This window comes from Pelobates fuscus, chromosome 8 (genome assembly GCF_036172605.1).
Source record: "Pelobates fuscus isolate aPelFus1 chromosome 8, aPelFus1.pri, whole genome shotgun sequence".
Taxonomy (NCBI): domain Eukaryota; kingdom Metazoa; phylum Chordata; class Amphibia; order Anura; family Pelobatidae; genus Pelobates; species Pelobates fuscus.
In genome coordinates this window covers 175666331-175679925 of record NC_086324.1, presented here as the reverse complement: position 1 = coordinate 175679925, position 13595 = coordinate 175666331, and the positions used below count along the sequence as shown (strand labels likewise).

Genomic DNA, 13595 nt, shown 5'->3' with positions numbered 1-13595 from the left:
TTATAGTGAGGCTGCATCATACAGTAATACTGAGTTTATTATATTATTATTATTATTATTATTATTATTATTTACAGTGAGGCTGTATCATACAGTAATACTGAATATATTATAGTATTATTATTATTATTATTATTATTATTATTATTATTATTATAATTTATAGTGAGGCTGTATCATACAGTAATACTGAGTTTATTATATTATTATTATTATTATTATTATTATAATTTATAGTGAGGCTGTATCATACGGTAATACTGAGTTTATTATATTATTATATTATTATTATAATTTATAGTGAGGCTGCATCATACAGTAATACTGAGTATATTATATTATTATTATTATTATTATTATTATTATAATTTATAGTGAGGCTGTATCATACGGTAATACTGAGTATATTATATTATTATATTATTATTATAATTTATAGTGAGGCTGCATCATACAGTAATACTGAGTATATTATATTATTATATTATTATTATAATTTATAGTGAGGCTGCATCATACTGTAATACTGAGTTTATTATATTTAGTGACAAACAGCTGAAGAACCAGAGACTCTCCGTCGCTTAGCAACCGCCTCCCTCCTCCCCCCTCCCGCCACCCTCGGGGCACATACACCGCTTTCACATTGCGCCGCGCATGGAGATGACGTCACTGGTTCGCTACCCGGAAGCGGCTGCAACATGTGTCCCTCCTCCCCGTCTGGGCGGCCTGGTTTCCGGTTTCCGGCCTGTGTTTCAGGGTCTTCTGAGGCGGTGGGAGGAGGAAGGATGGTTCTAATCAAGGAATTGTGAGTTCGCTGTCAGCGGGGGCCACAGCCGGGGGAGGAGCCGGGTTATGGGGGCCACAGCTGGGGGAGGAGCCGGGTTACTGGGGGCCACAGCCGGGGGAGGAGCCGGGTTACTGGGGGCCACAGCTGGGGGAGGAGCCGGGTTACTGGGGGCCACAGCCGGGGGAGGAGCCGGATTACTGGGGGCTACAGCTGGTAGAGGAGCCAGGCTACTGGGGGCCACAGCCGGGTTACTGAGGGCCACAGCTGGTAGAGGAGCCAGGCTACTGGGGGCCACAGCCGGGAGAGGAGCCGGGTTATGGGGGCCACAGCCGGGAGAGGAGCCGGGTTACTGGGGGCCACAGCCGGGGGAGAAGCCGGGTTACTGAGGGCCACAGCTGGTAGAGGAGCCAGGCTACTGGGGGCCACAGCCGGGGGAGAAGCCGGGTTACTGAGGGCCACAGCTGGTAGAGGAGCCAGGCTACTGGGGGCCACAGCCGGGGGAGGAGCCTGGTTACTGGGGGCTACAGCTGGTAGAGGAGCCAGGCTACTGGAGGCCACAGCCGGGTTACTGAGGGCCACAGCTGGTAGAGGAGCCAGGCTACTGGGGGCCACTGCCGGGAGAGGAGCCGGGTTATGGGGGCCACAGCCGGGAGAGGAGCCGGGTTACTGGGGGCCACAGCCGGGGGAGGAGCCGAGTTACTGGGGGCCACAGCTGGTAGAGGAGCCAGGCTACTGGGGGCCACAGCCTGGTTACTGGGGGCAACAGCCGGTAGAGGAGCCCAGATACAGGGGGCCACAGCCGGGAGAGGAGCCGGGTTACTGGGGGCCACAGCAGGGAGAGGAGCCCGGATACAGGGCGCCACAGCGGGGAGAGGAGCGCGGATACAGGGCGCCACAGCTGGTAGAGGAGCCGGGATATGGGGTCCACAGCTGGTAGAGGAGCCGGCTTACTGGGGGCCACATCCTGGAGAGGAGCCGGCTTACTGGGGGCCACAGCCGGCTTACTGGGGCCAGGGTGCTCGCTGTCGGGGAAAAGGATCCTAGCGGGGTGGCTTGCTGTCGGTACAGGAACCTCGCCGGGGGCTCGCTGTCGGTACAGGATCCTAGCCGGGGGCTCGCTGTCGGTATAGGATCCTAGCCGGGGGCTCGCTGTCGGTACAGGATCCTAGCCGGGGGCTCGCTGTCGGTACAGGATCCTAGCCGGGGGCTCGCTGTCGGTACAGGATCCTAGCCGGGGGCTCGCAGTCGGTACAGGATCCTAGCCGGGGGCTCGCAGTCGGTACAGGATCCTAGCCGGGGGCTCGCTGTCGGTACAGGATCCTAGCCGGGGGCTCGCTGTCGGTACAGGATCCTAGCCGGGGGCTCGCTGTCGGTACAGGATCCTAGCCGGGGGCTCGCTGTCGGTACAGGATCCTAGCCGGGGGCTCGCTGTCGGTACAGGATCCTAGCCGGGGGCTCGCTGTCGGTACAGGATCCTAGCCGGGGGCTCGCTGTCGGGGGAAAGGATCGTAGCCGGGGGCTCGCTGTCGGGGGAAAGGATCGTAGCCGGGGGCTCGCTGTCGGGGGGAAAGGATCGTAGCCGGGGGCTCGCTGTCGGGGGAAAGGATCGTAGCCGGGGGCTCGCTGTCGGGGGAAAGGATCGTAGCCGGGGGCTCGCTGTCGGGGGAAAGGATCGTAGCCGGGGGCTCGCTGTCGGGGGAAAGGATCGTAGCCGGGGGCTCGCTGTCGGGGGAAAGGATCGTAGCCGGGGGCTCGCTGCGGGGGGGGGGAAGGATCGCAGCCGGGGGCTCGCTGCCGGGGGGGGGGAAAGGATCGCAGCGAGGTTCTCGCTGCCGGGGGGGGAAAAGGATCGCAGCGAGGTTCTCGCTGCCGGGGGGGGAAAAGGATCGCAGCGAGGTTCTCGCTGCCGGGGGGGGAAAAGGATCGCAGCGAGGTTCTCGCTGCCGGGGGGGGAAAAGGATCGCAGCGAGGTTCTCGCTGCCGGGGGGGGAAAAGGATCGCAGCGAGGTTCTCGCTGCCGGGGGGGGAAAAGGATCGCAGCGAGGTTCTCGCTGCCGGGGGGGGAAAAGGATCGCAGCGAGGTTCTCGCTGCCGGGGGGGGAAAAGGATCGCAGCGAGGTTCTCGCTGCCGGGGGGGGGGGAAAGGATCGCAGCGAGGTTCTCGCTGCCGGGGGGGGGGGAAAGGATCGCAGCGAGGTTCTCGCTGCCGGGGGGGGGGGGAAGGATCGCAGCGAGGTTCTCGCTGCCGGGGGGGGAAAAGGATCGCAGCGAGGTTCTCGCTGCCGTGGAGGGGGAAGGATCGCAGCGAGGTTCTCGCTGCCGTGGAGGGGGAAGGATCGCAGCAAGGTTCTCGCTGCCCGGGGGGGGAAGGATCGCAGCGAGGTTCTCGCTGCCGGGGGGGGGGGGGGAAGGACCGCAGCGAGGTTCTCGCTGCCGGGGGGGAAAGGATCGCAGCGAGGTTCTCGCTGCCGGGGGGGGGGGGAAGGATCGCAGCGAGGTTCTCGCTGCCGGGGGGGGGGGGGAGGATCGCAGCGAGGTTCTCGCTGCCGGGGGGGGGGAAGGATCGCAGCGAGGTTCTCGCTGCCGGGGGGGGGGAAGGATCGCAGCGAGGTTCTCGCTGCCGGGGGGGGGGAAGGATCGCAGCTAGGTTCTCGCTGCCGGGGGGGGGGGAAGGATCGCAGCGAGGTTCTCGCTGCCGGGGGGGGAAAGGATCGGAGCGAGGTTCTCGCTGCCGGGGGGGGGGGGGGGGGGAAGGATCGCAGCGAGGTTCTCGCTGCCGGGGGGGGGGAAAGGATCGCAGCGAGGTTCTCGCTGCCGGGGGGGGGAAAGGATCGCAGCGAGGTTCTCGCTGCCGGGGGGGGGAAAGGATCGCAGCGAGGTTCTCGCTGCTGGGGGGGGAAAGGATCGCAGCGAGGTTCTCGCTGCCGGGGGGGAAAGGATCGTAGCTGGGGGCTCGCTGTTGGTAAACATTCTAACTTCCTAGCTGTGGGGTGTGACACCTTGTGGGGTGTGCTAATCCAGCTATTATCAACTGCAAATTCCACTATGCAGATCCTCCGCACCCTAAGTGACAGAACATCCTTTTTGAGGTTGAATAAGCATTCAATTATCAATTATCTGCCCCCCAATAGCTGCAGTAATTTTCCTGCTGGCCATGGCTGACTGAGTATTGTGTGAATTGGAGGCCACATTTTGCTTTTTTTGAAGACCAAGCCCAACATTGGAGGGAGGCAGCTTGAATGATGTCACCAATTTAACAGTGAAATAGCTGTATTGAGAATTATCCAGAGATACTGAAACCCATTCAAGGTTAGGTTAGCAAAGTGTGTGCATGTGGTATGGAGTGTGGGGGATAATCTATGTAAATTACATTTTACCATCAGTAATGTGTTTCTAATGTTCCCTCTCTTACAGCCGTGTTGTTCTGCCCATATCTGTGGAAGAAGTAAGTGTGTGCCGGTGTATTCTGTCTGTTTGTCACGGCTTAGCTTTTGTTTGTACACTATATGTCCAAAAGTAGGTGGACACCCTTACTAATCATTGCATCCATTGCTAACCGTGTATAACACCCTGCATATTGCCGTGAAATCTCTATAGACATGGAGTGGATGTACAATGGGTCATACAGAAGAACCCAGTGATTTAAATTTGGCAATTGCACCACAAGTCGGTTCTCCAATCAGCTGTGTATGATTATTGACTTGGAGCATCAAAACCCCAGCCTTAAACTGCTACTTTCACTCATACTTGGAGTGGCAGAGCATATTGCGTAAGAATTCTGCATCATTCTAAGCAGCGTTCCAAACTGTCTCTGAACGCGTCATCAACACAAGAACTGCACATCAGGAAATGGGTTTCCATGACAGAGCAGCGTTACACAAGCTGCACATCAACATGCACAATGCCATGCGTCGGCTGGAGTGATGTGGATCATGTCGCCACACGATTATGGAGCAGAGGAACCATGTTCTCTGGAGTGATGAATCATAAATCACGGTGAAGAAAATCTAGGTTTGGCAGATGCAAGGAGAACACTAGCTGCTGGAATGTATAGTGCCTACTGTAAGAGTTTGTGAAGGAGGGACAATGGCTTGGGTCTGTTTTTTACTTCGATACCATTTGACACGGCTTGGCCCCTTAGTTCCAGTGAAGGCTCATCTTAATGCTACGAAAACATTTTAGACAATTGGATTTTTACAACTTTGTGTTAACAGTTAGGAGAAAGCTTTCCTGATCCAACTTGATTAAGCCCCTGTGCATAAAGCAAGGTTCACAAAGACATTTATACTGCACTGTCCGTTAACCTCGACCCCACTGAACATCTTTGGGATTAATTGGAAAATCAACTGTGAGCTAGACCTGCTTGTCCAACATCAGTGAATAATGGAGAGTAACTCCATATTAATCCCTGTGGTTTTGTAATGGAATGTCCAACAAGGTCATTTAGGTGTGATGGTCAGGTGTCCACATACTTTGGACTTATAGTTGTAATTACTTGGCATGCAATTACTTTGCAGCAGAATAGTAATTGATACTACAGCATGAAATGACCCCTATTAATCCTACGTTTGTTTAATTTTCTGTGTGTATTGTGTATTTTTGATATATGACAGTACCAGGTGGGTCAGCTCTTCTCCGTTGCTGAAGCCAGTAAGGATAACACCGGAGGGGGGGAAGGTATCGAAGTTCTTAAGAATGAACCATACGAGAGGGATGGCGAGAAGGGACAGTATACCCACAAGATATATTACTTACAGAGGTGAGTGTTTATTTACAGACCGGACCTTTAAGAGCTGTGTTTCACAAACCGATCCACATGACCCAGCAACATGGGGGGGAGGGGCGGCATATGGGGGTCTGAAAATGGTATGACCCCATATGTTAAGGCAGTCCCCAGCGACTCTTTAAATATCTTAATATTTCAAATCCTATTTTATTTTACGTATATACCGTATTGTTTGGATGTAACTGTAGACTTTCTTGAACCCTTAACGTTTTGAGGTTAGTGAGAGCATTTACGTGTTTATCTCTCCTAGAAGATCAACCTTGTGATGTAGCACGTGTTTAATTTGTAGTAATGACGTTTGTCCATTGTTGGATTCATACCCTTCTTCTTCTTTCTGTTGTGTTGCAGTAAAGTCCCTGGTTTTGTTAAAATGTTGGCCCCTGAGGGATCCTTGGTAGTCCATGAGAAAGCCTGGAACGCGTATCCGTACTGTCGCACAAGTAAGCCGGTAGTCTGAGTCTGTCTCTGAACGCTGTAATCTGTTAAAGCAGCACTTTCTAACATGTTTCCTTTTTCTCCCTGTCGCTCCCCGCTGCGTTCGTGGATTTGTTCGGCACTCATAGTTGTAACGGTAAGTTTAAACATTTCTACCATTGGCTTTAATGAGCAGCTAAACCGGAGATATTGATTTTATTTATTTTTTTACTGCAATTATAATCACACGTTTAAGGTTAGCTTGAATACATCGTAATACATTTATCATCAACTTGTTTTGTCAGAGATTCCTCTCTATATTTACTTGTAATAAATTCTGGGTTCATGCCCTAATCTAGCCCTTTGACCACTTCAGACCTAAACTCCCATCCTTTCTAATTTAATTACATCGTGTTTTGGTTTTCTTTTGTTTAATTTAAAATACAAAAAGTTTATAGAAGAATTAATAAATAAACGTCATAGACACCGTTATACAATTTACTTTTTTTACACTCTGGGTATTATTCATTCAACTGGGAATTTTTAAAGGCAAAGAGTCCAATTTTGGGCTGACTATCTTGGACTAGGATTTATTACTTGTATTACTGTTCTGTATTTCTTGTGTGTTGTATTTTACCCTTATATGCATATTTTCAGCATGTAGTCATTTTCTGGGTTATTCAGTAAATGGGGAATTTACATTAATTTTAGGTGAATTCCAAATTTAAGGTCAAAGTAACCGAGCTGGAAAAGTGTTTATTTGAACTACTCTGGCCTTGATTTTGAAATTCCTGACATTTCCCATATTACTGAATAGCCCTGTACAGTGTGGAGGATACTAATCGACATGCTGGTCCTAATTTGGGCAAATTATAAGGTGCAGCTGTGTGTATCTGTCTTCATGGAGGACACCCAGGGATTCTAATGTTTTGTTTTGGATTTTGCAGAATGAGTACATGAAAGACGATTTCTTCATCAAAATTGAGACATGGCATAAACCTGACTTGGGCGATCAGGAAAATGTAAGCCCTTGTGTTCACTATATAACCTTATATCACAATCCTCTCCTTCTTGCCTCCACGTTAAATGTTCCTCTCTCCTCCCTGTGTGACAGGTACACTGTTTGGATGCCGAGACGTGGAAAGACGTGGAAGTTGTGAATATCGACATTGCTGATCGTTCACAAGTCTCGGAAGATGTGAGTAGCAACCGCATTGGCTGAGCGATCTGGTGTGTGTGTGTGGCATGATGTTTGCAATAAAGTTAGACTCAACCTGTTGTCCTCGATGTGAGTGCCGCCCTGGGTTGGTGTATATATTCACTCTGTGCTGACCTGTCGTCCTCGATGTGAGTGCCATCCTGGGTTGGTATATGTATTCACTCTGTGCTGACCTGTCGTCCTCGATGTGAGTGCCGCCCTGGGTTGGTGTATATATTCACTCTGTGCCTCCATCTGTTGGGGTATATATTCACTCTGTGCTGACATGTCGTCCTCGATGTGATTGCCGCCCCGGGTTGGTGTATATATTCACTCTGGGCCTCCATCTGTTGGGGTATATATTCACTGTGGGCTGACCTGTCGTCCTCGATGTGAGTGCCGTCCTGGGTTCGTGTGTATATTCACTCTGTGCTGACATGTCGTCCTCGATGTGAGTGCCGCCCTGGGTTGGTGTATATATTCACTCTGTGCTGACACGTCTTCCTCTGTGAGTGCCGCCCCGGGTTGGTGTATATATTCACTCTGTGCCTCCATCTGTTGGGGTATATATTCACTCTGTGCTGACATGTCGTCCTCGATGTGAGTGCCGCCCTGGGTTGGTGTATATATTCACTCTGTGCTGACACGTCTTCCTCTGTGAGTGCCGCCCCGGGTTGGTGTATATATTCACTCTGTGCCTCCATCTGTTGGGGTATATATTCACTCTGTGCTGACATGTCGTCCTCGATGTGAGTGCCGCCCCGGGTTGGTGTATATATTCACTCTGGGCCTCCATCTGTTGGGGTATATATTCACTCTTGGCTGACCTGTCGTCCTCGATGTGAATGCCGTCCTGGGTTCGTGTGTATATTCACTCTGTGCTGACCTGTCGTCCTCGATGTGAGTGCCGCCCCGGGTTGGTGTATATATTCACTCTGGGCTTACTAAATTACCAGGGAACGTTGTAGACAGACATAATGTAAGATTGTGTTCTCCTCAAGCAGTGGGTACCATTCCTGCGACTGACACAAGTGGCATACCTGGATTCTTGTTATAAGTTGTGGGATGCAGTGACATTTTTACTATACAACTTCTAGGACCGTGTTTCCCAAACCAGTCCTCATGGCCCACCAACAATCCAGGTGGTGTCAGTATCTGTATTGGAATAAAACCGGAAAATAAATCAATCCTGGGTTGTTGGTGAGCCATGGGGAATGTGTTGGGAACCACTGCTCTAGGAAAGTCATGGTAGATTGTCTAGAAAGTGGCAGTAGGTCATTTTGTCATGAAAAGTTGACAGACTCTTGTCCTTTGTTTTATTCTAAATTTTAACTGTGTGGATGAGCAGAAATTGTTTACCCGTTTTTCTGGTCTCTCTAATTGCTCTGTTAATCTTCAGAGTAGTCTTTCAGAATGCATTGCTCTCTGGGTGGATAGGGAAGGATGTCTAATCAAACTCATTCCATGGCTGGCTTCATGGGCCGAGATGAGAGATAAAGTATTTAACCATTTGTTTCACGTTGCTGCCTCTAATTCATTTTTCAGGATTATAAACCCAATGAAGATCCTGCGACCTTCAGATCAGAGAAGACTGGTCGAGGGCCATTAAACCAGGATTGGAAGGTGGGAGCTTTTCGTTTACATGTCTGCTGTTGGCACTCAGGGGATTTCCATCAGTCCAGGTGACTAACCCACTTTGTATCCTTTTTCTGGCTGCAGAGGGAACTGGCCAATAACCCCTCATCCCCTCACATGTGTGCCTACAAACTGGTGACAGTGAAGTTTCGATGGTGGGGACTCCAGGGCCGAGTGGAGAAATTTATTCAGAAGGTAAGTCTTCGTTACTATACCCTGGCACAGGATGGCTCCATACATTAGGTATAGCGTGTAGGTATTTATAGCTCTGTATAGGGAGTCAGGTCCTTCTGCACTCCATGTTGCTGGATGGTCCAGTTTTCCCGCCTACTCCAATCTCTGCCTCATTTGCAAGCTCCATTTGCAGATTTGTATTTATTTTAATTAATTTAGCCTTTTATCTCTCCCTCCGGCAGCAAGAGAAACGTCTCTTCACGAATTTCCACAGGCAGCTGTTTTGCTCGCTGGACCGGTGGGTAGATCTGACCATGGAGGACATCCGTCGGATGGAGGACGAGACACAGAGAGAGCTTGATGAAGTGAGACGCAGTGGGCGGGCATTCTGTGCTATGATGGGGGTTTCTTTGCCTTGCTGCTGTATAAATCCTGATTTTTCTCCTGCGCTTTTTTTTTTGCAGATGCGACAGAAAGGAGCTGTTAGAGGGATGACTGCAAAAGATGATTAAAGTGTCTGGGTGCCCAGATGTAATGGGTGAGTGTAATTGTGAAAGGAATTCTCTGCATTCAGCTTCCTATCTGCACCTCAAACTTTGGGTTTCAGATCTAGTGTTTTGTATTGTACATGGAATAAAATCCATTTACACTGCTGATAAATAGAGCTGGCATGATCACAAATCAATATCCTGCAGTACACATGTCAACCACAGAGAGGCAGAATTACAATGATGATTTTGACGTCTTTGGTTGTCACCGTGTAACATGGTTCTCTACAGCCCAAGGTATGTTCCATACAATATTGTAATACGGCTCTTTCGTCTTCTACTTCCTCTGACATTTGTCGGTCACACAAGGTGAGCCTTTGTTTATCTTGTACTATAAAATATTGAAAACCATTACATCATTTTTCTGTATTTTATTAAGTTGGTTTTGTTTTGTTTTTTTGTGGGCATTTCTAGAGATATATATCTCTGCGTATCTCTGCAATGTTTACACACTGGTATTAAAGCTACGTTGTGTTTCTGCTGGGCTCTGATTTTCCCAATCCCTTGGGGACACTGGCAGGAGTTATATCCTAAACGTGGTACCGGAGAGAGCTACAATAGCAGAATTAACAAACATGCCAAAATAGGGACTAAAGGCTTAGTAGTGTGTCCTTCGGTTACTCCTCTATATCAAGGTTTAGCACATTTGTTACAGACAAAACGTATACCTTTCCATATCGTATGATCCTACCCACAACATGCAGTAACAACAGATGATCAGCCACCTTTGGATTTCATCATTGATGTCTTATAGATACCCCTCTATACACTGTGAGGAAAGGATCTAGCCCTGGACCTCTTTATATAGTTACATAGCTGAAAAGAGACTTGCGTCCATCAAGTTCAGCTTTCCTCACATTTGTTTTTGCTGTTGATCCAAAAGAAGGCAAAAAAACCCAGTTTGAAGCACTTCCAATTTTGCAACAAGCTAGGAAAAAAAATCCTTCTTGACCCCAGAATGGCAGTCAGATTTATCCATGGATCAAGCAGTTATTACCCTAAATTGAAAGATTATATCCTTGAATTCTGTTTTTGCAAGTTTGCATCTAGTAGCTGTTTGAACATCTGTATGGACTCTGATAAAACCACTTCTTCAGGCAGAGAATTCCACATCCTGATTGTTCTTACAGTAAAAAAAAACACCTTTCCTTTGCCTTAGACAAAATCTTCTTTCTTCCAGTTTAAACGCATGGCCTTGTGTCCTATGTAAAGTCCGGTTTGTGAATAGATTTCCACACAATGGTTTGTATTGGCCCCGAATATATTTGTTTTAAATATGTTTATTGGTATCATGTCAGGTATTCATACATCAAACTGAGTTTCATGAAAGCGAACAGTCGCCTGCGCAGAGGCTTAAGCATCAGTATAGAAGAATAGATGTAAATTATCACCTGCGCAGAGGCGAATTAATCAGGTCATTTTATCGTACATAAACTTTGCATGGGTGCTTATGTCTAAGCAAAAATTGAACACATAACCTCAGTATTCTGAATTAACATTTCGACATACATGTCTAGTAACAGAACAATAATTGTGTATTGCAAACAACAGTGTATGGTGGTTCTGCATTGGCCCTTGTGGAATTACAATGGTACCTTGAGGAGCATGTAAAGGCTTGCGTCGTTTAGTTACTTTACCTAGGTGGATAATGAAAGTGCTATGCTTTTGACCTTTCACATAGCTATCCCAGGGGTGGTTATTTGTGACTAATGTAATTTTGTTGCGGACATTATTATCCGTGTCATGTCGTGGATGTGGTTTACGGTCGCCTGTACACATTGCAGTCGATCGCTTGTGTGGAGGTGTGTTCCTCGTTGTATTAATCGAAGCTGTCAGGTGTCTGCGCGGGGGCGTTTCATACCCGGCATCTAACATATTGTTTAGTTGCCTGCGCAGAGGCGTGTTTCTCAATACGTCTATCGTAGTGTTTTATCGCCTGCGCCGAGGCTCATTTCACCTAGCATCAGGGGTGACGTATAGGTGCCTGCGCAGAGGCTGTTCGGGCATGTCTATTGCATCCTTGTTAGTGATCATAGTTTGTGTGCTGTGTTTGGTTTGAGTTGTGTGTGTGGGTGTCGTTCGGTGGGTGAGGTGTGTATTCCTGGTATCTATAGAGGTGTCTGTCTGCGCCGCGTGCGCTGAACATGTCCGAATATATTTGTATAATGTTATCAAATCCCCTCTCAGGCGACTTTTTTCTAAACTAAATAGATTTAAATGTATTAACCTTTCATAGCTGATATGTTCCATTCCTTTTATTAATTTATTGCCCGCCTCTGCACTTTTTCTAGTGCCATAATATCCTTCTTTAGAACAGGTGCCCAAAATTGCACAGCATATTCAATATGTGGTCTTATAAAGAGGCAAAATGATATTCTCGTCCCGAGAATGAATGCCCTTTTTCATGCATGACAATACCCTACTGGCCTTGGCCACTGCTGATTGACATTGCACATTGTTGCATAGTTTATCGTCTATAACAATTCCCAAGTCCTTTTCATGTGTTGTTATCCCTAATTCGCTTCCATTAAGGGTATACGTTGCTTTTGCATTCTTTACACCGAAGTGCATAACTTTGCATTTTTCAACATTAAATTTAATCTGCCATTTTAGTCCCAGTCTATCTAAATCCCTCTGCAGCAAAGTGATATCTTGCTCACATTGTATTATTTTACAGAGTTTTGTGTCATCTGCTTTTTTTCAAGATTCGGGGGAGCCTTGAAACCATTTGCCAGTGGGTCAGAACAAAATGCAATAGCAGAGTTTTTATAAAGTTTTTATTTATTTATTTTTAATTTGTTTTTTTGCAAAAAAAAACCCAATGATTTGTCATCAATATATATATTATTTTTTTACAAAAAAGTTTTTATTCAATGCCAGCAAGATTTTTTTCATCACAAGTGACATCCATTTTTTAAGTTAAACTGTATTCATTTTATTATTTAAAGGGACACTATAGGCACTAAAACAACTTTACTGTAATGATGTGTTTTGGTGTTTAGATAATGCTCCTGTATCTCACTGCTAAATTCTCGGCCATTTATGAGTTAAATCACTTTGGTAATGCAGCCCTAGTCACACCTCCCTGCATGTGACTTACACAGCCTTTCCTCAACACTTCCTGTAAAGAGTAATCTAATGTTTACACTTCCCATATTGCACAGTTTATTTAATTTAGGATTTCTATTCTTCTGCACTGTTAACAGCCTTATAGACCCTGCAGGACCTTCCTGCATGTGATGAAAGTTCAATTTCCAGAGCAGGTTATAAAACTTCTAAAACATGTTAAGATCTGGGTGAAAATGAAACCATTTTGCTTTCATGCAGGCTGTGTCAGTCACAGCCAGGGGACGTGTGGCTAGGGCTGTATAAACAGAAGCATAAGGGATTTAACTCATAAATGTCAGAGAATTGAGCAGTGAGACTGTATGGCCGTATTCTATACACAAACACTGCTTCTTTAAGCTAAAGTTGTTCAGTCAAGTTTATTGTAACAATCCTAGGACTCTGTCATTTTAATTCACTGCCTTCATTGTGTCTCTTTCCTTGCAGATTCCCCTCAGGCTCCAGCCTGTCCAATCTTCCTTCCTCTCTTGTGCTGGATTTTTCCTGCGTGTGTTCTACGAAGAACTTGTGACATTGAGGGACCCACCACAGATCCTCAATCTCCGACTTTATATTCCGTTTTTCTTTTGACGTCCTGGCTTCTGTTACCCACCATCCATTTTTATGAGTTTACCTGCAACAGACCTCCAGAGCCATCCATCCTTCAAGTAGTCCCTGCCAGACCTTCATTACCTTCTCACCAGCAAAGGAGGAGGGATGAAGGGCGTGGGGTAAAAATGACCCTGTGTGTGCGTGTCTTGGAACAGGCAGCATGTCTTTGTCATGGGCCGAGGGATCATCTTGCTGTCACTTTACCCCTTTGTCCTCGTGCTGGGAATGTGGCCGTTTTGGACTCTGGGTGGGATGTATGTTGTCAAAATCTGCACATTGGCCAATGCTAATATATAAATGGATACTTCAGAACAGTTACTGACATTTGTTGCTTCT

The 13595-nt window shown here is 47.3% G+C and overlaps 1 protein-coding gene across 1 annotated transcript; it reads left to right on the top strand.

Moving 5' to 3' along the window:
- Positions 1–696: 696 nt before the first annotated feature.
- Positions 697–13577, top strand: LOC134572077 (phosphatidylinositol transfer protein beta isoform-like). Its single transcript, XM_063430885.1, has 11 exons — positions 697–805; positions 4202–4232; positions 5401–5546; positions 5922–6021; positions 6935–7009; positions 7102–7185; positions 8731–8808; positions 8905–9015; positions 9237–9359; positions 9459–9532; positions 13095–13577. The coding sequence occupies exons 1-10, from the start codon at positions 699–701 to the stop codon at positions 9504–9506; spliced, it is 903 nt and encodes a 300-aa protein (XP_063286955.1). The 5' UTR covers positions 697–698; the 3' UTR covers positions 9507–9532; positions 13095–13577.
- Positions 13578–13595: the final 18 nt, after the last annotated feature.